At 37.4% G+C, this 26,055-nt stretch overlaps 1 protein-coding gene across 3 annotated transcripts in view; it reads right to left on the bottom strand.

Annotated features, from left to right (window-relative positions):
• Nucleotides 1-9,476: 9,476 nt before the first annotated feature.
• The window catches only part of GFPT1 (glutamine--fructose-6-phosphate transaminase 1), a 63,879-nt gene continuing 47,300 nt past the window's right edge, over nt 9,477-26,055 (bottom strand). For all 3 annotated transcript variants that reach the window (XM_088841285.1, XM_088841286.1, XM_088841287.1), the window contains 5 exons: nt 19,750-19,864; nt 19,375-19,502; nt 18,631-18,798; nt 17,123-17,284; nt 9,477-15,749 (listed from right to left, as the gene is read on the bottom strand). In XM_088841285.1, the coding sequence (XP_088697411.1) occupies nt 15,705-15,749; nt 17,123-17,284; nt 18,631-18,798; nt 19,375-19,502; nt 19,750-19,864 (618 nt within the window). In that variant the 3' untranslated portion in view covers nt 9,477-15,704. The remainder of the gene's footprint in view (nt 15,750-17,122; nt 17,285-18,630; nt 18,799-19,374; nt 19,503-19,749; nt 19,865-26,055) is intronic.

Genomic DNA, 26,055 nt, shown 5'->3' with positions numbered 1-26,055 from the left:
CAAAAAAGTAGGATTTTTTTTTACTAATAACCAAATGAGTCATCTTACAATACAGGAGCTTGTTACAACTTTACATATGATTGGATGTGGGTACCATCTCAGGCAATGGCAACATGAAGCATAGTTGACTGGGAGGGCTCAGTCTCTTAAGAGAGGCTGAGAAGTCAGGGAGGTGGAGCACGCCTTTTGTCAGACACAGGACCTGAATTAAAATGGCAGTCGATACTTCTGAAGGTTCAGTGGAGGCTGGTCCTATAGACTTTAGATCCACGAGAAGCCTGTTTGACATAATCATATTGCAGATTAATCTCTCTTCCAGTCATTAGACCCCTCTCACCCTTACACTTCAAGATGGAAGTACTCAACGCTTAATTTTTGAAATGTATAGGGTGCCTGAAAACAGCCTCCCAAAATAATAAAATTCTACTCAAGTCCAAATGGCTTGAACTAGCTACATACAAAGGGAAGAGGCCCCTGTGGATTGAAGATTATTAAATATGAAGTATGTTTGTCAGAAAAAACCTTTGTTTATATAAACAGCAGAAGCACCGCCATGGTAACCCTGCTTGGTTTACAGCCTGAAGCCTCCCAGCCAAATCCCCGCCTCCTTTTTCACTGCTAGCCTACATTTTTTAAAAACATCCCCAGCCAAAATTCCATGATCTGCCTGCTGGGTTTCCAGGCTCAGAAAATGTCATTTAAAAAGTAGTGGGGGAACCGGTTGCAACCACGTCCAAAGCTTCTAAATGAAAGCTCATTTCTCTCTCTCTCGCCCTCTCTCATACACGCACACACACACAGATTTTGTTTGCCAGTTACAGTATGCTTTTCCTTTTTTATATAACCAAAGTTTCCTTGGGCCCCACAAGCCTGCAGGACTAATGAAATAACATCAACATACAGGCAGCTGTAACCCATATTCTGGGTTTTTCTCCTACCTGCGCACAGAGTATCTTAAGGGGTGTACTTAAAGGTGCCCCTGAACAAATCCAATGTGAGACAGTGCAGCCTGTCCCTCAGTGGTGTCCACAGGGTCCCCATCACCTCTGCGCTCTCCTTGGAAGTCAGGGGACCCAGTGGTGTGCAGTGGAAATCCAGAGAAGCCCTCGCATCCCTTGGTGTTCTGCTCAATTAACACGCATCAAACCAGGCTACTGTGCCCACTGATTGTCTTACTAACGTTTGTAGCAGAAGATGTCCCTGCCATCCAAAGAACCCAGCCACATATCCAAAGGCCAGTCCAAGTGGTGGCGCCTGGCGTGTCTCAGGATACCCTTGCCTCCAGTGATTGAGGTCAAAGCATCCAGTCTAATCCACAGGAGGCTCACCCAAACAGGCATCTGGGGGCCCCGCCTACCGGTTCAGACATGTCCCAGCATGTCTGACCCACTTACACCCAAGTGGGGAATTCCAATCCCTCCAACAGGAGAGACCTTTAGAGAATGCAGCAGTGACATCCACCCTCTCCATCTGCCCGCCTGAGGCTGATGGTCTGGGCCCAAGCCCTGGGGGAAAGGATTGCTCTACTCCAGGAGAAAAGTACATTGACATCAGATTATTTTCCGACAGTGTTTCCCACTTCGTAACATTTGCCACATTGCATTCCACGTTCCAGTTTTCAAAAGGACAGAAAGTGTTAGTCGCTCAGTAATGTCGACTCTTTCGCGATCCCATGGTCTGTAGCCTGCCAGGCTCCTCTGTTCATGGGATGTCCCAGGCAAAAGTACGGGAGTGGGAAGCCATTTCCAGGGTATTGATAATATAAAAGGGAAATTAACTGGAATCAAGAACTTTATTGTTTTCAAGTGGATTTATGATTGAGCATCATTTAGCTTTTACCTGAAATGTTCTCCTTGAGACACCAGGAAACCAGGTCTGAGAGATACAGTGAGGTTGCAATACACAGTTATTTATTAAGTTTGGTCCCATTTTAGATCTCTCTTTTTTTTGTTTAAACCTGGCTTACTGCAGTTCTGCTTACTCTTTAAAGTTCTTAATTTAACAGAGAATGAGTAATACCTTCTCTCTGAATTACCTACTTCTCATTCACATTTCTGGTAAGTTTCCCCTTCCATATGTTACATATATTACATATGTTATATACATTACGGGATTAGAAGTCCTTTTATAGATATTTTCTCAGGTAATAAGTGTTTAAGAGCTTCATGACCCCAATTCACCCTCTTTTTGATCTCAACTCAGGCTTCAATTCATACATTTCCAACTCAGCCAAGGGTATGTGGAGCCAAAAATGACTTTTAGAGAAGGGCAGACTGGCTTCTGCTGGTGCGTTTCAATCCAAGTGTCACACCAAGAAAATGAAGCCTCTGCTTAGCTCCTCATGAACTGGGGAGCTCTGCATGAACTGCATTTCTCTGCTTAGAACTGCATGAACTCCTACAAGAAGAGCTAAATACCTGTCTGCATAAATGAAGCCTTCTACGTCATTACTTTCTTCACTGTGGCAAATATTTGAGTGTGTGTGTACAAAGTCACTTCAGTCATGTCCAACTCTCTGTGACCCTATGGACTGTAGCCCACCAGTCACCTCTGTCCATAGGATTCTCCAGGCAATAATACTGAAGGGGGTTGCCATACCCTCCTCCAGGGTATCTTCTTGACCCAGGGATCGAACCCACATCTCTATGTCTCCTGCATTGGCTGGCAGGTTCTTTATCACTAGTGCCAGAATAACTATATCAATAATTTGATACCAACTCCAATGTGGAAGCTGGAGTGTTCCCTACGCCACCAAGCAATTAATTCATTTCTGACACTATCTACTCAGAAAGAGTATCAAAGGCCACAGGACAAGGGCTCAATCCCACAAGACTTTAGATGTCAATCACAAACCCAAGGTATTACCTATGTTTCTCACTGGCTATAAATCAGAGTTCCCATGACTCCTCCTTATGTGTACATAAGTCACTTCAGTTGTGTCTGATTCTTTGCAACCCCATGGACTGTAACCCTCCAGGCTCCTCTGTCCATGGGATTCTCCAGGCAGGAATACTGGAGTGGGTTGTAGTGCCCTCCTCCAGGGGATCTTCCTGATCCAGGGATCAAACCTGTGTCTCTTACGTCTCCTGCATTGGCAGGCAGGTTCTTTACCACTAGTGCCATCTGGGACTCCTCCTGGGGTTCAGGTAATCTGGTAGAGCAGCTCACAGAACTCGGGAAACCTGTTCACTCACCAGGTTACTGATTTACAAAGACTATCAGAGAATATGAATCAACCAGATAGAAGAGATGCACAAGGCAAGGTGTGGGGAAGGGGCTTGCAGCTCCTATGCTCTCCCAGCATCTCCATGTGTTCACCAACCCAGAAGCTCTCCAAATGCCATCCTTTGGGGGTTTTCCAGAGGCTTCATCACATAGGCAGGGTTGATTAAGTTATTGGCCATTGTTGACTGTTTCAACCTGCAGCCCCTCTCCCCTCCCTGGAAATCAAGAGGATGGGGCTAAAAATTCTAACCCTCTAATCCTGTGGTTGGCCACCAACCACCATCCTGAGGTGACTAGTAAAGTCACCTCGTTAATACAACAAGAGCATCTTATGTTGCTCATCACTCAGGAAATTCCAAGTGTTTTAGGAGCTCTGTGCCAGAGACTAGACAATACATATCTATTATAAATCACGAAATCACAATAGTAGGTACTTTTTCTCTTATTATTTCACTCAGAATCAGATCTGCAGGAGGACAGAGTGCTCCCTCTTGTACCATGGTCTAAAGAATAGACTTAAGTAGGTCAGCCCATGCAAATAAAGAGATAAATGGTTACTGAACATTGTAATGAATGTTTTTCCTCCAGGGAGACAGCCATGCTCACATACACTCTTGCTCAAGGTTGTACAGTGGATCCAATGAAGCTATGAGATCTAATGGTGATGGTTCTCAAAGTGTGGATGTCGGTCACTTGTAGCAAGATTATCTTTGGTGATTATTAGAAATGCAGATTCCTGGGCTGCAACTCCACTCACTGAATCACAGTCTCTGCTGTTGACTTGACAATCTGCACTGTTTAATAGGCTTCTTAGCACATTAAAACTCAAGAACTACTCCCCCAAGGTCTAAAAGGAAACATATATCTAAGGAAGATGTGGTAGTCTCTCTTTGTAAAATTGTATTGGGAATCAATGATGACCAGATACCAGTCACATTTAAGCCCCAAATTCACATCACTTGATAGCAAAAAAAATCTCAAACCATGAATGTAGAAAGCAAAATTCTGGACTGGTATAGTCTTAGGCACCTCACAGAAATAAATGCAAAACTTCTCTGAAGGAAGGCGTCTTCAACCTAGGCCTCAAAGAATTCCCAAAAGTAATTCACTGGGGAACTCACAGTAAAAATGAACGAAGCACAGAAAGAAAGAAATCATTAGGAGTGCATATCAGCAGAAACAAGACTATCCAGACACTGGAAATATCAGGCATAGACTTAAAAATAATTTCCACATCATCTTTAAAGAAGTAAAAATGAGGTTGAAAAAAGCTTCAAGGAAGAGAAAACAATGACCAAAGTTGCAAAATAACCAAAAAGTAAATGTGTATATACAAACACACACGCATATATATACATATATATGTATATAATTATGCTAAATATACAAATATATATTCGTATTAAATATTATATATTTATAATAAATATTAAGAGAGAGAGATAAAAATCATTGAAATTTTAAGTCAGTGGATTGACTGTGATCAGGCACAAAGGAACTTTCTGGGGAGATAAAAATATTCTACAACTGAAATGTGATGATTGTTACACAACTATAAATTCACAAAAACTTATCAGTTCTACAGTAAAAAGGGATAAAACTTATAGTATATAAGGTAAAAGTTGCTCAGTCATGTCCAATTCTTTGCAACCCCATGGATCCCCAGGCCAGAATACTGAAGTGGGTAGCCTTTCCCTTCTCCAGGGGATCTTCCCAACCCAGGGATTGAACCCAGGTCTCCCACATTGTAGGCAGATTCTTTACCAGCTGAGCCACAGGGAAGCCCAAGAATAGTGTAGTATGGTAGTCTATCCCTTCTCCAGCAGATCTTCTCGACCCAGGAATCAAACCAGGGTCTCCTGCACTGCAGGCAGATTCTTCACCAACTGAACTAACAGGGAAGCCCTTTATGGTATATAAAGTAGTCCTTAATAAAGTTGTTTAAAAAGAAAGCTCAAAGAATTGCCTTCAAAACAAATTAGACACAGATGAGAGTAAACTGGTGAACCAGAAAACAGATTAGAAGAAATCATTTGGAATGATTCACAGAGAGACAAAAAGATGGAAAATACATCTGAGAGGATAAGAGAGGCATGGAGAATACGGTGAGATGATCTAACTTATGTCTAATCAGGTAATGACCAAATAGAAGCAGAAGAGGTGGCAAGAATACACAGAACTATACAAAAAAGATCTTAATGACCTGGATAACCACAATGGTGTGATCACTCACCTACAGACCGACATCCTGGAGTATGAAGTCAAGTGGGCCTTAAAAAACATTATTACAAACAAATCTAGTGGTGATGGAATTCCAGCTGAGCTAATTCAAATCCTAAACGATGCTGTAAAAAAATGCTGCACTCAACATGCCAGCAAATTTGGAAAACTCAGCAATGTCCACAGGACTGGAAAAGGTCAGTTTTCATTCCAATCCCAAAGAAGGGCAATGCCAAAGAATGTTCAAACTACCGCACAATGACACTCATTTCACATGCTAGCAAGGTAATTCTCAAAATCATTCAAGCTAAGCTTCAACAGTATGTGAGCTGAGAACATCCAGATGTATAAGGTGGGTTTCGAAAAGGCAGAAGAACCAGAGATCAAATTGCCAGCACACACTGGATCATGGAGAAAGCAAGGGAATTCCAGAAAAACATCTACTTCTGCTTCACTGACAACACTAAAACCTTTGACTGTGTGGAACACAACAAACTGTGGAAAATTTTTATAGAAATGGGAATACCACACCACCTTACCTCTCTCCTGAGAAATCTGTATGCAGGTCAAGAAGCAACACTTAGAACCGGACATGGAACAATGAACTGGTTCAAAATTGGGAAAGAAGTATAAAAAGGCTGACAAGTATGACAACTATATTGTCACCCTGCTTATTTATCTCTAATTGCTTTTAAGGTCTCTTTTTCTGTGGTTTTGAAACAATGTATTTAAGAATGGAATTTCTTCTAATACTTTGCATTTTGGGGGCTGCTAAATTCCATAAATTGCCTTTAATCTAGTCTAGGAAATTCTCTGAAAAGCTTTGTCTTTTGACTCATTTTCTAGAACTCTTTGCTTAATCAAACCTTCTTTCAGTTCCCTGCTGCTGCTGCTGCTAAGTCACTTCAGTCATGTACGACTCTGTGCAACCCCATAGACGGCAGCCCACCAGGCTCCCCCGTCCCTGGGATTCTCCAGGCAAGAGCACTGGAGTGGGTTCCATTGCCTTCTCCGTTCAGTTCCCCAATTCTCTTCAATTATGTCTACTTAATTTCATTTAATTATGTCTATTTCATTTCATTTCATTCTAATTTCAATTATTACATCTCATTTTTAGTCCCTAATTCTGCCTTGACATTATTTTCTCTTATTCTTTTGTCATACGTATGTAATTCTTATTCCCACATTGCTTCTGATTCTTTCAATTTCTGCAGTCTTTGAAGGTTTGATTCTGTCATTTGTTATTTCTTCTCTTGCTTATGATGGCATGTTTGTGATTTTGGATTTGAGCTTATTTCTTGAAATACTAGTGGGAATGCTTTGAGGTTTGTGTTAAAGCACACTCCTCCAGCAAGGATTTGGGGTTGCTTCCTGGGACTCCATCAACTCGGAATCACCATGAAAGGAACTCAGTTTGAGTCTTTTTAAGACATAGGGGTATGGCAAACTTCTACACAAAACCTACGTGGAGATCAGCTGTGGCAAGGAATTCCCATGGGATTCTCACGGCGGCTTTCTCTCTCATCCACAACCCTCAGCTGAGGCCTGCATTTTCTTCACAGTAACTCTGACAATTTTATTTCCTAAGTTACTCTTTTGCCAAGCACGTCATTTTCCATTTTGGTTGACTTCCCACCTTTCTCTAACCCATGGCTTAGTTTCCCATCTCCCACATGTGACCCATTAAAACTGAATGATCTAGTCAGCAAGATATAAACCAATGCCCCCCTCTCCTAGTATAACTATCAGCTTCAGTATTTGTCTTATTTTTTGTGTCTTAGAATTCCTTTCTTTTCTTCTTAACAACTCACATGAAACTATACAAAGGAAATGTGGGGTTTTTTGCATTTTTATACAGCATTAAAATTTGTCCTAGGAAGTGCCTCAGGTCATCTAGTCTACCGTATTGTCAGAAATTCTTGCTGTTATCTTTTTCACATATACAGGCCCCCAGCTTAAGTACAAGAGTGGGTGGGAGGAAGAGGTTTAAGGAGAGAAGCAAAAGGTTCTGGCAAATATCACAACTACCTGAGTGCTGGGTGAGAGCTAAGGAAGCACAAAACGGGTAATAGAAGAGAAAATGTACGTATTTGTAAGTAGGTATCTGCATGCATGTAAAACTATGGACTTTTGTACAAATAAGGGACTTAGTAGCAATGCACATTGTTTTTCCTTGATATGTATACATTTATATAATTAATCAACTTTTCTCCTTTCTCCTTCCAATTATTCCACTTAAGAATAATCTTAAGTCTTATATAAGACTTTTATATCAAGGGGAATTGTTTTTAAGGATAAAGAACAAACATCACACAGAGATGGATAGAGAAATTCACGAAATGTATCTCTTCTTGGGAAGAAGTTGAGAACATCTTTATTTCAACAGGGATAGTTGCTGCATATCAGGCAGAATCATGACATTCTTTTTGTTTTCTGGAAACTTAAATATGGATACAAGGGTAAGTAAAGATGCTGTGTATTCCAAAGGGTGAACTGTGATGGACAACATCTGTTGAATATTCTATATATACTATACCCACCCTTCTAAATTCTCCCTCCTACTGGATACTTGTACACAGAGATCCCATTCGATTTCTCCAATGAGAATCATTTGGACAGCTAATGCGGGACTTGCCAATATCTTCCAAGCATCTTTCTGAGAACTCACCCCAGTGCTATGGACAGCTGAGATCACCAACAGAAGCCCCCTGCAATTCCTGAAGATTTTGTTTCCTCCTTAATCTGCATTTCTCAGACCTAATGCCTGTGTAAACCAAATTCTCATATTAAATCCTTTCTTACTGAAGCGCCAGTAGTGATTTATGATTTCTTGACCAAACTCTAACTCAGCAAGCAAAGGCATTGAAAGAAAAAATAAGAGGGAAAATGCTATTGAGAGTATAACTTAGGTCAGCCAGTATTTTACTAGCCAACTACTATGGCAGTCATGGGCTCAGGCACAGAGATATATCTTGTTTATGCTGAGCTCATCTATCCTTGGTGGTGGTTCAGTTGCTAAGTCATTTCTGACTCTTGCGACCCCATGGACTGTAGCCTGCCAGGCTCCTCTGTCCATGGGATTTCCCAGGCAGGAATGTTGGAGGGGATTGCCATTTCCTTCTCCACGGGATCTTCCCAACCCAGGAACCAAACCTGGGTCTCCTGCATTGCAGGCAGATTCTTTACCAACTGAGCTATGAGGGAAGCCCATTTATCCTTAGGTCCTCTTCTCATATGATCTGTATATCTGGTGTACCCAGTACACTGGACAACATAAGCTAAGATGGACAGGAAAAGCAACAATTGGCTGTTAAATTTTGTGAAGAGATTATCCATTTAAATAATGATCCAATTTTCAGGCATCCTATTTGAGCACAAGCTAAGCCATTATAGATTCTTTAACTTTAAAAATACTAACATTAAAAATCAGCTCCATCTTCTGATAGGGTGATTATCAACATTCTCAGAGCAGCCCCTACTTTGTTTCAGCATATTAAGCCCAAACAAGTTGAGAACCATTAACTTAAGAACATCACACTGCAGAGACCAATGTTTAACTAATATAAACATATACAAAAGCAGACTGGTAAATGAATGGGAAGGAAATAACTACAGTTCTATGCAGAGAGCACTTCTCCAATTGTTTACAATCTCCATTCTTTATTCCGTATTTCCATAACACAGCTAACTTTTCTCTATCTTGGGGAATCTCAGGAATTTGCAAATAAATTGATATAAACCTGTCTTTTCTGCCAAGAAAACAACTCAAAGTATTTAAATAATTAATGTTGTGCCAGTAAAGTCAATTCTGCTTTCAGAGACCAGTATATTTTTCCACTTCACTTAAAGCACAAAAAGGGACAATCTATACTAGTAAGTTTTAAAATTGTTTCTTTCAAAGAAATGCTTTGAACTTCAGTAACACATGATTCCAAGTTAATAACTAAGAACTTCAGACAGAAAACCTACAAAGATCTCCCGCAGTTCCTTGGTTCTTCCACAGCAGCAGTAAATTAAGAATAAAATCAATATTGGATTTACAATTTTATTCAAAGGATGAATACAAAACAGAAAGAGATAAAATTCAAAGCAAATATAATCTATTTCAAAACAATTCTACACACAAAGCAAATAGGGGGAAAAAAACCCACCAAAAGCCCCCATAAATCACACTAGCTAGATACATTCAAGTCTAACACAGAAAGAAACTTGAATTTAATGCAATTTTGCTTACCTAGAAAGTTTTTATTGTCTCAGACTATTTTCCATCCTAGTGTGGGGCATTCTTTGAAGACAAAGCTTTCTAATGAGTCCATCTCACATTGAACTTGCCATAGTAAAACATCCTTGACTGTTGCCACACTGGCTTTTCCTAATGCCAACAACAGTGTCACCTGAAAGGGGCTGTTAGCAGAAACAAACTGTAGTGATCCTGACAGATCCAGACCTTTGAAGCTTGGCTATTGGCTTGACAATCTAAAATTAATGGAAATCAACCTTTGGGTCTCACAAATTACATTACATTAATTACATTACATTACATTAAAGAATACATTAGTTAAAAACACGTGATCATTTGCCTTTTAGGTGCAATGGATCTAGAACTCTCAATGAGTATTTACTTATAAGCTTTGGGAATTTTGGTCATTTTCCTTCTAAGACCACACAGTATTTATCTCCATTTCAAAACACACAAAGTTGAGTGACAGAGGCAAAAATTAGCCCCTAACGATCCCCCCGGTGTACAATTGCTGTGAGTTCCACAATATTAACTTATTTGCATTGTTGGAAATAATGCAATACTCACTATACTACAGAAATTAAAAACATATGAAACCATGCCAATTGCTTTCCTCCTAAAAGTTTTTTACTTTTTATAAACATATATAAAGGCAGACTGATAAACGAATGGGAAGGAAATAGCTACAATTCTATCCAGAGAGCACTTCTCCAATTGCTTACAAGTTCCACTTTTTATTCCATATTTCAGTTACATATCCATGCTCCATATTCAAATATTTTTTGAAATATGGAAAAGGAAATCTGGCTGCATAACAGCATTCTTTATGAAAAATACATGTGTGAACTTTGGTGTTTGAGTCAATGAATCATGTTAATATGAAGATCACACTAAACATGTCTTTTCAACTGTGGGAATAATCTCTTGTATACATGCTAACCAAAAAGACAGTAATAAATTTTGTCTGGTTAAATGACCTATAACCTGGCAACTTTTCTTATTTTATTACAAGATTAGTTTTGATCTCTGGGATGCTTGTTGAAGCTAGCTAATAAAGCTTCTACATCATTTTTTGAAAATGAGATAGAACAGTTTAACCATGGATAATGAAAGAAACTTAATAAGGACTTCTTTTGCGCATCCAAAAAATTAAAGAACTTATTTTTCCTTAAATCCACTCCAATGAAAAGTGGCCTCTTAATTTCTAGGGAAATTATTTCTTGGCCTTTAGAAGTACTCAGTAAACACTTACTGATAGTGAATTGAAGAGGATTTAAAGAAAACTTTTCACTAGAAGTAAAGCTAAATGTTATGTAAAAAACGTGACCTGTGGAAAAAATGAATTATGCTGGTGTGGCAGCCCTGGGCTTTGCTGCAGAGCAACACAGAGCAAGAGATGAGAGACTGGGCTCAATTCTATGGGAAGGCTACACAGCACATCCATTCATTCAAACCATGCTGGGCATAACTCTGTCTCCTGCAAAACACAGCAAGTGCTGTAAGCACTAGGGATAGAGATTTTTAGCTTGCTGTTTATAAAAGGATCCTGTAAAAGGACTCTTTGTTCTACAAGTAATAGACTGCCAGATATGACAGAAACTTCAGATTTGGAGTATATGCTGTTTTACTATCCACCCATCCTAAACACCCTTCTGTGCAACTATCAACAACTTAAAGTTGTTGATCACTGCATACCCTGTAAATGTGCTAGAAACAACAAGTCTAAAAGACTTAAGTATAATGTTTACAGAGCATAACATCAGAAAAAGTAGAGCCTTTGTTTTATCTAATGATGCTTTTTAAAGTAATTGGGAAGTTGGAGTGAAGACATGACTTTTGAATATAAATGTAATATTTCTTCTTTTTAAAAGCAACAGTAATGAATAAACTTTTAGCATCAAAAATGTTTACTGACAACTAAAGTAAACATTGGCTACATTCTTAGTACAATACAATCTTTAACACAACGACAAACATGTATATACTTCAAATATTGGCAAACTGCTTAAAAATGTAATTCTCAGCAAGATTTGGGTAACTTATTCACAGTTCGGAAATACAGTCATTAGACTGAGAAGACACGAGGAAGAAGTGACTAAGTGGCTCAGTAAACTAAACATTCATCTTAAAGAACAGAAACTGAAACAAAGCCAGGATGATTCTAAAATTTCCAGCTCAAAAGAAATATAACTTAAACAAATATGAAAAGTTTTATTTAAGCAAAAAAAAATTTTTTTTCTACTGCAGAACAGTTTTAAAAGGTTAACAGGATCATTTCTACATTCATTCTGAAAACTAGTATAGTAAGAAAGGTAATTTGAGATTTCTTAAAAAGTTCTCATTAGCCATTATTTATCATATATTCCATAACATTGCTATCAAGTTATTACAGACTCACAAGTTAATATGGCATAACTTGGCAGTTTTGCTAGTTAACTATGATTTTTATTTTAACCGTGGATACTATCAGTTCAAAGCTAGTATTATCCATCCTATTGGTTATCATCACGGATCTAAAGATAGTTAAATTCATCAAGCTAGAGAAACACTGACATATTAACAATCTTTAAATACTGCGGGGAAAAATGATTTGTTACAATTTTTAACTTGAGGCTCTAACACAAGAAAACAAAGAAAGCAATCTGAAATACATTTTCACAGGTAAAACACTACCTGGTATTCTGATATAAAAAAATCTATTAAATATGTGGATATTATACTTTCTTATCTATCTTTATCATTCCCTTCAATTTCTTTGGCCTTCATAAATTCAATGTGAGCTGTGAATTCTTTTTAAATAAACATTTTCAATGACTTTGTTCTCTTTAGAAAAATCACTTAAGCTATAGTGTATAATAATTAACCTCAGTCTTTCCCTTTTATTGCTAAAGTATATAGCCTAATTAAAAAGAGAGAGGGAGACAAAGGAAACTGACCCCAAATGACTTCTTAAAATATGTTTGCTAAAGTCAACATTTCAGATAGTTTTCCCTCTTTCAAGAGTTACTAGAAATACGTCAAAGGAATATAACCAAGGAGCTAAAGGGGTTCCTTTCCTCTCATCCTCATAATTAACTCAGGTCAAGAGATCTGTATTCAAAAGGTTAAGATAATATCTCAGAAACATCTTTCTAAGAACCTTAAAGAAAATCTTTATTAGCTAACCAACAGTCTCACCTACATGTCACCTGTGTCAGTTCCCTTTTAGTTGTGATTCTTGTTTTCACCTTGTATCTAACAACTGCTGTTCCTTACAGTACTACAGACACATGGATTCATAGCCTGTTGTGGTAACATCTAACTCTGCAAAATGCACTTCACCTCTTAGGAACACGATATACACCAAACGCAGAACCATCATTTAAATGAACAAATTCACTCCCAAAATTTAAAAGCTCAACTCCATTTTCCCACTCTCTCACCCTGTACCTTCCAAAGATCCTAATCTCCAGGAGCGGTAAGTACACCAGGAGACAAGTAGACTTTAAACAGGGTGTATTTTTCAGTTTCTGGCACAGTGACTTTCACATAATATGCTGTTGACAGAGTTATAACAAGCCAAAAACAGTTAACATTAACTTTCCTCCAACTATTTATTCCTATGGCATAGGTGATTTAAAAAGACAGAAAAGTTGACTGATGCCAAAGTAATAATCATTTACTGGGCCACGTGTTAGATGCTAACATGACCCTTGGCCTATAAAGGATTCATGGCCTGGGTAAAGAGTACTAAGTTATACACAAGTGAATTTAAATTTAAGATGTACTACAAGAAAGAATTTTTTATATGAAGGACTCCTTTTGTAGAATGTCTTTCTCAAAAAATGATTTTCTTATACTTATTACATTGGTTTTATCTGAGCATCCACACTTACTAGCAGTTTGCCTCATTACAGTATTTTGTGTTCATAATTCACAAAAGCATCTAAAAATCACTACATTAAACAGTGTAGGGAGCAAGAAAAAGGGGTAGAGAAGAAAAACGATGTTTGTTTGGAAAATACCACTCTTTTTTCTTACTATTGGTTTTTGAGATTTGATTTAGAACTTATCCTAGCTTGAAGTGTATCTGTGTGTGTCTGAGAGTGAGAGAAAGACACACACACACACACACACACACAGAGGGAGAGGAAACAGACTGAAAACTAATGACTGACTTCACATATCAGTTTCACTTAGAAAGCTAATCTGAACTTCAGAAATGCTACAAATCCATACAAATCATGTGCATAAAAATGCTAAAATAACATAGTTAAGGATGACACTACACACATACCTAAAACTAGCAGGCCTACACAAAATAATATTACAAACAATTAAAATAGATAAATTTATACCTGCAACAGCTATATAATGACATGAATAGTAATCCTATTTCATTTTAAAAACAGGTTTCTAGTCTCAATCTAAGAGTCCTTCTGAATTACCTCAAAATATGCCAATTCTGTCTCTAACGCTAATACATGGCAGAATTCTATGCTTCTCTTACAATAGCTATTAGAAGTTCAAACATAGAAAATGGAAAAGGCTCAGCTAACTTTATTAGGCTAAATATTTTACCTTCGCAATTTAAAAATGAAAACTTTGGAAGGAAAAGGAATTAACCAAAACATAAACACACTGCCCTGTAATACCCAAAATGTTGCCAGAAAGCTCCATGAAGAAATTATTATTCACAACTTTTTGGGTGTCAAACTAGTATTCTACTCTAAATTTTTTAGTCTAAGTTGTTAGGTTTCCATTTCTGACATTAGCCAGCTAAAGGCACCTCAATATCACTTTTACATTTATATTTTCTTCTTTCCTAAGTATATTTCAGGGGTAAAACACAGAATATTCAGAGAGAAAAATACCTAGAAAGTAATACTAAAAATTTTATATAATCCTTCACTAGTATCAGTGTAAAGCAGATAGCTTTTTCTAATTTTAGCCCATCATATACATTTAGCCAAATTTTAGTCAAAAGATTTGCAAATCTTCCAAACAACTACAAGGAGTTTCCAAATTGGCATGAAGGTACTAGAGTTTGATTCAACAAAGCAGTAAAAGGAAGTTAAAATTAACTGTAAGGAATTCTTCTCTGGGACAAAACTGAAGAGAATTCTGAACATCAGTATTGATTTGATATATTTGATAGCAACTCTCTGTGGTGATTTCAAAGAGCAAGATAGAATGTCCTTCAGCAGTAATTTTTTAAAACAAACTACAGATACAAGGAAACCAATATCACTTTTAGGAGATTAAAAAAAACAAGAAGTAGGATATCCAACTTATCTGTATCTCATCTTCAAATTTAAAATCATATTGTCAGCTGTTCAAAGCAGCTCAGATTTACAGTCTGTGCTAGGAAATTGTGCAAGTATTCTCTGTTAAGGGTTGGAGAAAACCAATGCACTACTATACTTAGCTTCCTAAGAAACCTTGATCTACAGATAACAGGCAATAAATCTGAGAGACTAAGATTAACTTGGATAGAAATTCCATGAAGAAGTTTTCAGTTTTTAAATTTCATAGACTGATTTAAAAACAAAACAATAAATTTCAAAATAATCATGGCATTTTCTCTTTATAAGTTAGCAAAACCTTAATTAAACATCCAAGTACACTGTTACTGGCTTTAAATATTTCAGTTAAACACACTTTCCAATTAAACACACTTTCATTGGCCTGAATGAAATGTGAATGTATGCTGAAACAAATGCCAATTATTTTAATAACACACAATCCTTTCAGTTTGAAGTGGAGGGTCCCAAAATCCAACACTCAGCATCCTTTAAAGAAAATGAGAGCTACATCTCTCCGATACCGATACCAACATAGATTCCACTATTCAAACTCCCCCACAAATCACTGGAAAAATATGAGGTAATTTCACAAAAATCACAAATTGAATGGAATAATTATAACTGATATATAAATAAGAATTTACTAAAAAAGGCTTAAAGGGGTGATATCTTAAATCAAGTTTTAAATACAAAAGGTGTCTTGTGTTGCTTAATTGCCCAGTTTCAGATGCTCCTTATTCTACGGTTACAGATTTGGCAAGATTCCGAGGGAAATCAACCTGCAAAAAAAAGGAGTAAGATTTGAAAGATAATTCAAACTGGGGTGGGGGCCACTTGGGGACGGTTGCTATCAGCAACTTATTTTTGCTTATACAAACATAAAACAGGGACTATCCTGGTGGTCCAGGGGTTAAGACTCTGCACTCCCAATGTAGGGGGCCTGGGTTCAATCCCTGGTCAGGGAACTAGATCCTACAAGCCAACTGAGAGTTCACATGCTGCAACTAAAGATCCTGCATGCCACAACTAAGAGCTGGTGCAGCCAAATAAATAACCAAAGAAACCCCACAGAAACAGAAAACAACTTGTTCATTAACCATCTTTACTAGAGACTACAAAGAATTCGATTAGAAATACAGTAATATAATGCATCTTAAAATGACCCTAAATCAATTCAGAACAAGAATTCCAAAGGAGCCAGTTCAGCACATGGAAGACTCCTGTGGTCCTCTATGAGCTAGCATCCCTCTCCCGGGACACTAGAAATGTGTAAGAGTGGGATGATTTGTTTATTTTTCAGCATTCACTGTCTGTGTATTTATTTTTTATACAAACTACAATGGAAGGATCCGTTCTGTTGCTCAGTCGTGTCCGACTCTATGTGACCCGATGGACTCTAGCCTACCAGGCTTCTCCGTCCATGGGATTCTCCAGGCAACAATACTGGAGTGGGTTACCGTTTCCTTCTCCAGGGGATCTTCCCGACCCAGGGATCGAACCCGGGTCTCCCGCATTGGAGGCAGACGCTTTAACCTCTGAGCCACCAGGAAGGATACATTTTAGTAAATTTTTAGCTGTATGTGATTTTGGAACAGATTCTTTAGATTAACCAAAAGTTGAGCAGAAGGAGCCCTTTTGACTTGAATCTATATTAAAATCTTTTAAACTCAGATTAGTCCATTTTTCTGCCCTCAGAAAATGTGGAATGGTAAGTACAATTGGACCCTCAAGATTAAAGCTCAGAAGCAGTGATGCAGTCCTCCTAATAGAAAAATAATAGTGACTGCCACAGACACTGTTAAGAGTAGAATGTTTTGATTGTCACTGTGGTTGTCACAATGAATGAGGGACCAGGAATGCTGAGAGTCCTTCACTGTATGAGGAAGTCCCAAAGAATTTCCAATAGCTACCCCACTGAGAAACACAGAAAGAAAACAGGTGGAGAGTCCCCAAGGAGGTAATCTCCACTGATGGAGCTAATGTCCAAGATTCCTTCAAGTTCTATGGGTGTGAAAATGTTAGGATGTAACCAACAAAACTGGGCCATGGAACTACAACAGGTGACAGATGTATGTATGATGGAATTATCAAATTTTATTGCTAAAAACTTGGAAAGGAACTATCTAAATTTCCACAGTGGTCCGTCACTTACATCATAACCTCTCAGCACAGCCAGGTGGAAGGCCAGCAGCTGTAAGGGGATCACGCTGAGAATGCCCTGCAGGCAGTCCACTGAGTGGGGCACCTTGATTGTTCTTTTTGTGTTCTTAATGGTCTCAGTGTCTTCCTTGTCACAGATCACCACTGGCCGTCCCTGGGAAAGAGATCACATGCACGATCACTGGTTAAACAAAGGCAGGGCTGTAACATGTGAACATGCACATTTTGCACGGCACAATTCAATGTGGCCTCACTGACGTCAGTTCAGTCGCTCAGTCGTGTCTGACTCTTTGTGACCCCATGGACTACAGCACGCCAGGCCTCCCTGTCCATCACCAACTCCCGGAGTTTACTCAGAATCATGTCCATTGAATCGGTGATGCCATCCAACCATCTCATCCTCTGTTGTCCCCTTCTCCTCCCGCCTTCAATCTTTCCAAGCATCAGGGTCTTTTCTAATGAGTCAGTTCTTCGCATCAGGTGGCCAAAGTATTGGGGTTTCAACATCAACATCAGTCCTTCCAATGAATATTCAGGACTGATCTCCTTGCAGTCCAAGGGACTCTCAAGTGTCTTCTCCAACATCACAGTTCAAAAGCATCAATGCTTCAGCACTGAAGCTTTCTTTATAGTCCAACTCTCACATCCATACATAACCACTGGAAAAACCATAGCCTTGACTAGATGAACCTTTGCTGACAAAGTAATGTCTCTACTTTTTAATATGCTGTCTAGGTTGGTCATAATTTTTCTTCCAAGGAACAAGTGTCTTTTAATTTCATGGCTGCAGTCACCATCTGCAGTGATTTTGGAGCCCAAAAAAATAGTCTCTTACTGTTTTTCCATCTATTTGCCACGAAGGGATGGGACCGGATGCCATGATCTTAGTTTTCTGAATGTTGAGCTTTAAGCCAACTTTTTCACTCTCCTCTTTCACTTTCATCAAGAGGCTCTTTAGTTCTTCTTCACTTTCTGCCATAAGGGTGCATATCTGAAGTTATTGATATTTCTCCTGGCAATCTTGATTCCAGCTTGTGCTTCTTCCAGCCCTGCATTTCTCATGATGTACTCTGCATATACGTTAAATAAGCAGGGTAACAACATTCAGCCTTAAAGTACTCCTTTCCTGATTTGGAACCAGTCTGTTGTTCCATGTCCAGTTCTAACTGTTGCTTCCTGACCTGCATACAGATTTTTCAAGAGGCAGGTCAGGTGGTCTGCTATTCCCATCTCTTTAAGAATTTTCCACACTGACGTAGGCTTATTTAAACTCACAATGCCATGTGGTAAGTCTCATGCGTAAGTCAAGGAAATAGAAGCTCTGTGGCAGTGGTCCCCAATCTTTTTGGCACCATGGACTAGTTTTGTAGAAGACAATTTTTCCACAGACCTGGGTGGGTGGGGGGAGGGGTTGGGATGGTTTCAGGATGATTCTCATAATTATGCAACCAAGATCCCTTGCATGTGCAGCCTGTGTCCTCACAGTAGCCCCTGACTTACCTGCCTAGCAACCACTTGCTGTAGAGCATTCTGACACTTGGCATAGGTGTGATCTCTCATGATGATCATGATGACAGGCATCAACTTATCCACCAAAGCCAGAGGGCCATGTTTCAACTCACCAGCAAGGATACCTTCAGAGTGCATGTAAGTGATTTCTTTGATTTTCTAATAGAAAAGAACTAGATTAATCTTCAGTCTGTTTTTCAAAAACCCATTCTTAAATAAATATTACACAAGATATCTGCTGTTGGAAATCCCTGTCTTATTTATCAGACAGTATTAAAGGATCTGTGATGTACAAATAGAACTAATACGTTTACTGATCATTATTTCTACAATGTCAACAAGTAACTGGGAGTTTTAGAACTCCAAAAGGACTTTTTGAAGGTTTTAGATTATCACGAGTGTACTCGTATTTCTTTGTAACTGTTTTTCTAATTGTTTCATATTTTACCTCAATTAAATCTCACACCTAGAGAATATTATTAACTTTATTCACATGTGGACAAAATATTAACCTAAGTTACTTTCTAAACCCAAGTTCTCATGCTGAAGTGTACTTCCTTCATTTTCAATTTCTGAATTAAGTATTCTGTTATACTTTCCCAAGGTTAACAAATCAGAATGCATAAATATAAAGGCACTTTTGTAAAAGTTCCACCTATTTCATTCAATCTGAAAAAATGACTGTGTGCCAGGTTCATGAGTCAACAGACTACAGCTGGAAGTGAGAAGACTTACCAGGGCCCCTTCAAGACAAGTAGCATAATGATAGCCACGTCCCATTATCAAGACTGACTTCTGGTGATAAAGTTCTGTTGCCAGTTTCTGAATTTCATCATCCATACTCAAAACTTCCTTAATCAAATCTGTTAAGAAGTAATATTAGCAAAATCTATGAAAAAAGGACAATATACCAAACAGTATAATAATAACATATGGGTAACAACCGGTAAAACACCAGTGTTTCTAATCTTCTGTGTTATCAGTGCCAGATTTTTAAATGAACAAGTACAAAGTAAAAAGATACTACTGACTAAATAGGTACAAGCCACAGCTTCACCCATCCCCCACTCCCTCAGACAATAACTACTGTGTGTGTGAGGGTCTTCATACCAGGCAGCCGCTTCAATCCAAGCATGATCTCTTTGCGTCTCTCCTGCATGGAGATCCTGTCATCACACATCATAAGAGCAAACATCACAAGAGATACAAACTGGCTGGTGTATGCCTGAAAGAGCACAAGAATGAGCAGAATTAGCTGCACTGCATTTTAAGAACCTGGAATTTTTAACTTTAAAAAAAAGATGAAAATAAACAAAAAATTTCCACTGAGGTTACAGAATTGTGAATATCTTAAAAACCTGCAGTCACACTGCCCAGACCCTGTTCATTACTGTCAGCTGTTCATGAATGAGATATGCCTATTTTACCACATTCTTTGCAATGTGGAGAATCATCCTTTTAACAAACTTTTACCAGACAGCGGGACAATAGACTCTCACTACTACTTCATCCTAGAGCCCTTGAATTAAAAAAATTAAGATTATTTTTCATGTTTGTCAGTCATTTATGTTTTATCTATTGAAAATTAATTTCATTATTCTTCACTTGCTTTTTTTTGACTTGGGTTTGTTTCCTTTTCAGTTGGTCTAGAAAGATCTCTCGTTAAATTTCAAATACATTTTCCCAGTTTAGGTTAATCTGTTACAATGGTGTTTACTGACACAAAAGTTTTAATTTTTTAACTTTAGGTCATACTTTCCAGCGTAAACAGTCCTTCCACCCTAACATTGGTTAACTATTATTAAATATTCTTAATTCTGCTGGTTTCATTGTCCCTTTCTGCTTTTTTCCTTAGACACTTCCTGTAGCCTAAGTTCTCTGATATACTAGAGCTATGTCACAGAATACAGATCCTGCCTCACATTTTTAGTTTATTTACAAAACAATCCTCCCATCCAGAAACATGGTTTCTATTAATCTGTTAGGAATTTAAGTCTAGAAAGTTATATGTTGTTGTTGTTTAGTTGCTAAGTCATGTCTGACTTTTTCAACCCCGGGGACTGTAGCTCACACCAAAGCTTCTCTGTCCATGGGATTACCCAGGCAAGAATACTGCAATGGGTTGCCATTTCCTACTCCAGGGGATCTTCCCGACCCAGGGATCGAACTCGCATCTCCTGCACTGGCAGGTGGATTCTTCACCACTGATCCACAGCGAAGCCCATTTAAAAAAAAAAGAAAAAGTTATACAGTTTTCATCTGTTCGACAAATATTTATGAATATCTTACACATTTCTTGGTAGAGTTTTTTTTTTTTAAGTATTTTAAGTATTTTTATAGCTTCCTTGATGACTCAGATGGTAAAGAATCTGCACGCAATGCAGGAGACCCAGGTTTGATACCTGGGTTGGGAAGATCCCCTGGAAAAGGAAATGGCAACCCACTCCAGTACTCTTACCTGGAGAATCCCATTGACAGAGAAGCCTGGCAGGCTACAGTCCATGGGGTCACAAAGAGTCAGACATGACTGAGTGACTAACACAGTTATTAAAAAATAGAATCCCCCCTCCAAACACACACACCCATACATTTCTCAGTAGCCACTTTCAGCTTACAGAGAAAGATTTCTGTATATTTTAAAACTTATTTTTATTGAAGTAATACTTAATGTATCATATTACATAAGCTACAGGAGTACAATAGAGTGATTCATAATTTTTCAAGATTATACTTGATTTATAGTTATTATACTGGATATAATTCCTGTATTATGCTTTGTAGCATATTTTACACATAATAGCTTGTACCTTTTCAACTTCTACCCCTATATTGCTCCTCTCCTCCTCCCTGTTCCCACTAGTAACTACTAGATCTCTAAATCTGTGACTCTGTTTCTTTTTTGTTATAGTCACTAGTTTGTTGTATTTTTTAGATTCCACATATAGGTGACACAATATAGTATTTATCTTTATTTCATTTAGCATAATATCCTCTAAGTTCACTCATGTTACTTCAAATGGCAAAATTTCATTCTTTAACGGTTGAACAGTATCCCACTGTGTGTGTGGGTGTGTGTGTGTGTGTGGGTGTGTGTGTATAGGTGAATGGATAAAAAATAAGTGATCTATATATATACATATCATTTTTATCCATTCATCTGTTGATGGACACTTAGGTTGCTTCCATAAGTTGGCAACTGTAAACAATGCTGTTATGAACACTAGGGTGCATGTACTTTTTCGAATTAGTATTTTTTATTTTCTTTGGATATACACTCAGAAGTGAAATTGCTGGATCATCTGATAATCGTTTTTAATTTTTTGAAGATTCTCCATAATGTTTTCCACAGTGGCTGTATCAATTTACATTCCTACCAACAATGTATGAGGATTCTCTTTTCTCTGTATCTTCATCAACATTCGTTATTTGTGCCCTTTTTGATGATAGCCATTCTGATAAGTGTGAGCTGATTATCACACTGTGGTTTTCATTTGCATTTTCCTAATGATTCCGTTCCGTCGCTCAGTCGTGTCTGACTCTATGCGACCCCTGTAGCCTACCAGGCTTCTCCGTCCATGGGATTCTCCAGGCAAGAGTACTGGAGTGGGTTACCGTTTCCTTCTCCAGGGGATCTTCCCGACCCAGGGATCGAACCCGGGTCTCCCGCATTGGAGGCAGACGCTTTAACCTCTGAGCCACCAGGGAAGCCCTAATGATTAGGGGTGGTGAACATCTTTTCATGCATTTGTTGACCACTACACATACTCTTTGGAGAAAGGTCTATTCAGGTGTTTGGTCAATTTCTTCATCAGGTGTTTTTTTTTTATGCTGAGTTGTATGAGCTGTTTATATATTTTCGATATTAGTCATTCATTGGTCATATCATTTGCAAATATTTTTCCCATTAAGCAGGTTGTCTTTTTGTTTTGCTGATGGTTTCTTTTGCTGCACAAAAGCTTTTAAATATAATTAGGTCCTATTTATTTATTTTTCTTTTGTTTCCATTATTTTAGAAGAAGAATACAAAAAAAAAAGTTACTGAAATATAAGTCAAAGAGTGTTCTACCTAGGTTTGCTTCTAGAAATTTTATGATTTCTGGTCTCACATTTAAGTCTTTCTTTAACCCACTTTTAGTTTAGTTTTGTATATGGTATTACAGAACATTCTAACTCCATTCTTTTGCATGTAAATGTCTTTTTCCCCCAGTACCACGTATTGAAGAGATTGACTTTACTGTATATTCTTGCTTTCTTTGTCACAGATTAATTGAACATAAGTGCATGGGTTTATTTCTGGGCTCGCTATTCCATTCCATTGATCTAAGCGTCTGTTTTTGTACCAGTACCATACTGTTTTGATTACTATAGCTTTGTAGCATAGTTTGATGTCAGGGAGCATGATTCCTCCAGCTCTGTTCTTCTTTTTCAAGACTGTTTTATCTATTCAAGGTCTTTCATGTTTTTACACAAATTTTTAAATTATTTGCTCTAGTTCTGTGAAAAATAACATTGGTATTTTGAAAGGCACTGATTGAATCTATAGATTGCCTTGGGCAGTTGTTCATTTTAGCAATATTAATTCTTCTAATCCAAGAACACAATGTATTTCCATCCACTTGTGTAATCTTCAATTTTTTTCATCACTGTGTTATAGTTTTCAGAGTATAGGTCTTTTTCCCCTCCTTAGGTATATTTACTCCTAGGCATCTTATTCTCTTTGAAGCAATGGTAAATGAGATTATTTCCTTAATTTCTTTTCCTGATAGTTCACAGTTAGTGTTTGGAAATGCAACAGATTTCTGTGTATTAATTTGTACTCTGCAACTTTGCTAAATTCACTGATGAGCGCTTGCAGGTTTCTAGTGATATCCTTAGAATATTCTATGTATACTATTATGTCATCTGCAAACAGTGACAGTCTTACTTCTTTCCAATTTATAGTCCTCTTATTTCTTTTTCTGGTTTGATTGCTATGACTAGGACTTCAATACTATGATGAATAAAAATGGTGATAGCGGGCATCTTTGTCTCTTCCTGATATTAGAGGAAATGCCTTCAGTTTTGCAACACTGAGTATGATGTTATCTATGGGTTTCTCACATATAATCTTTATTATGCTGAGGTAGAGTCTGTCTATGCCCACTTTCCAGAGAGCATTTTCATAAACGGATGCTGAATTTCATCAAAAGCTTTTTTTGCATCTACTGAGATGATCATATGGTTTTTATCCTTCAATTTGTTAATGTGGTGTATCACACTGATTGACTTGTAGATACTGAAAACTCCTTGTCTCCCTAGGGTAAACCCCAGCTGATCCTGGTGTATAATTCTTCTAATGTATTATTGAATTTGCTTAACTAATATCTTGTTGAAGATTTTTTTGTCTGTGTTCTTCAGTGGTAATTGGCCTGCAACTTTCTTTTAGTGAATCCAAGAAATATTAAACTAAGACTAAACTCATAATATTAAATTTTCAGGGAGTCATTTTTTCAAAGAAATTGAAGTATATACTATAAAGAGATGCTTATTTTCCTATACAAGATGCAACTACAGGGGGAAACTGGGTGAAGAGTACCTGGACTTCTCTATTATCTTTGCAACTTCCTATAAATCTATAGTTATTTCAAAACAAAAAAATTTTAGAAAATGACTTGCCAAAAAAAAAAAACTACTGACATTAAAAAAAAACATGAATAAATCTCAAAGCCTCACATTAAACGCAAGAAGCCAGATACAAAAGACCTGTATTATTACAATTCCATTTATAAGGAATTTCTAGAAAATTAAATATGAAATAATATAGCAAGAGAAAGTAATACTTGCCTGAATTTGAGGCGGAGGGGTAGAAGTGGAAATTGACTAGAAAGGGGCACAAAGGAACTTTTTCAAGTAATTAAGTCTTCTAAAATTGGGTTATGGTGATAAACAGCCAAATTTACTAAAAGTATAACTTAAAATTTGTGAATACAATGATATGAAAATTATACCTCAATAAAGCTGTAGAAAAAAGGTAACAGCAGAATCTAAGTGATGGGTATAGAAGTGTTAAATGTAAAATTCTTTTAATTCTGCTAATAAGTTTGAAAATTATAATAAAACACGGAGGAAAATTATCTTTTCATGAATGACAGAATTAGAAATCCAAAAAAAATCTATTTCTCCTGGCAGTTCACAGTTAACAAAGATTCAATAAAAAGATAAGTCAACAGCTCCTGTTTACTGGTATGATCCCACGACCCACACATGCCATGCTGAAGCCCTTGTTTCAACTATGTTTGAATGAAGGGTCTGGGATTCTAATCCCTGATCAAAAGCTGTCTGTCTGGACACTTTCCAAGAATCCACAAACTGCTGCTGAGGGAGGCTGTTTATTCATTCAGGCATAGAATGGAAACCCAAGAACAAATACCTTACATGTTTTAATTACCACATGGAGAAAATACAGGCTTCAGTTTTCTATAAACCATAGTGTTAGCAATACGGAAGTAACCAAGAAACAAAAACCTCACTTGGAGTTTTTACTTAAAAAATTGTTTAACTTTTCCACAAAAAAACTCTCCATGGGGTTCTTTAAATGAAAAAAAAATCCAAATGTTATTTGTATATGTTAACATCATACTACACACATCTTTAACATAAATCCACCAATACCTAAGCATCTTATTCAACAATCAGCAATAAATATTAGATTTAAGCAGAACAACAGGTAAGAAACTGAAATTTTGAAATCACAAAGAATAATACATGTGTGGAGAACATTTTCTGCATTTATACAACTTTGTAAGATTCCTATTTTTATTACTAGTACTAAAATCATGCATATCCTAATTTCAAAGAGCAAAGTAGTCTCACTAGGCCTTAACAGGAATAAAGGTGTTTTTAAATCTCCACAAATGTATATTTAAAGAAAAAACAGATAGTGTAATATAATACTTTTTTTTAATGTCACCAAGTTTTATACCAAAAGTGTATTTCTTTTTACAAACCTTCAAAGATAGTGTGCATATTTTGGCACATTTATTAGGACATATATATATGTAAATAAAGATATCAAAAATTATTAGAATTAAACTGGATGTTTCTGTTATTTTTCTAATTCCCTACTATACTCAAAGAAGAAGCTGTTATACTTACTACACATCCTACCCCCGCCCAGGCAGGAGGAATATAAATGTTGAATGGAGAGAGCCAGAGACTCAGGAAAATGAACTTACATTATATACCTTTGTCCCTTTTAAGCTCTTAAGATGAGCGTGAGGAAGGGAGATGACAAGTATTTTTACCTATTTTTGACCCTTAAGTCTTAGGATAATTACAATGACTAGTTAACTATATGAACTGTACAAGTGCTAAGAAATGAAAGAGAAGATACAGATTAGTCTACTTCACCAACACTATGATTAAATTATCATATGA

Source organism: Moschus berezovskii, chromosome 11, assembly GCF_049115385.1.
Source record: "Moschus berezovskii isolate FMDL1 chromosome 11, NW_MosBer_1.0, whole genome shotgun sequence".
NCBI lineage: Eukaryota > Metazoa > Chordata > Mammalia > Artiodactyla > Moschidae > Moschus > Moschus berezovskii.
This window is presented reverse-complemented; position numbering and strand designations above follow the sequence as displayed.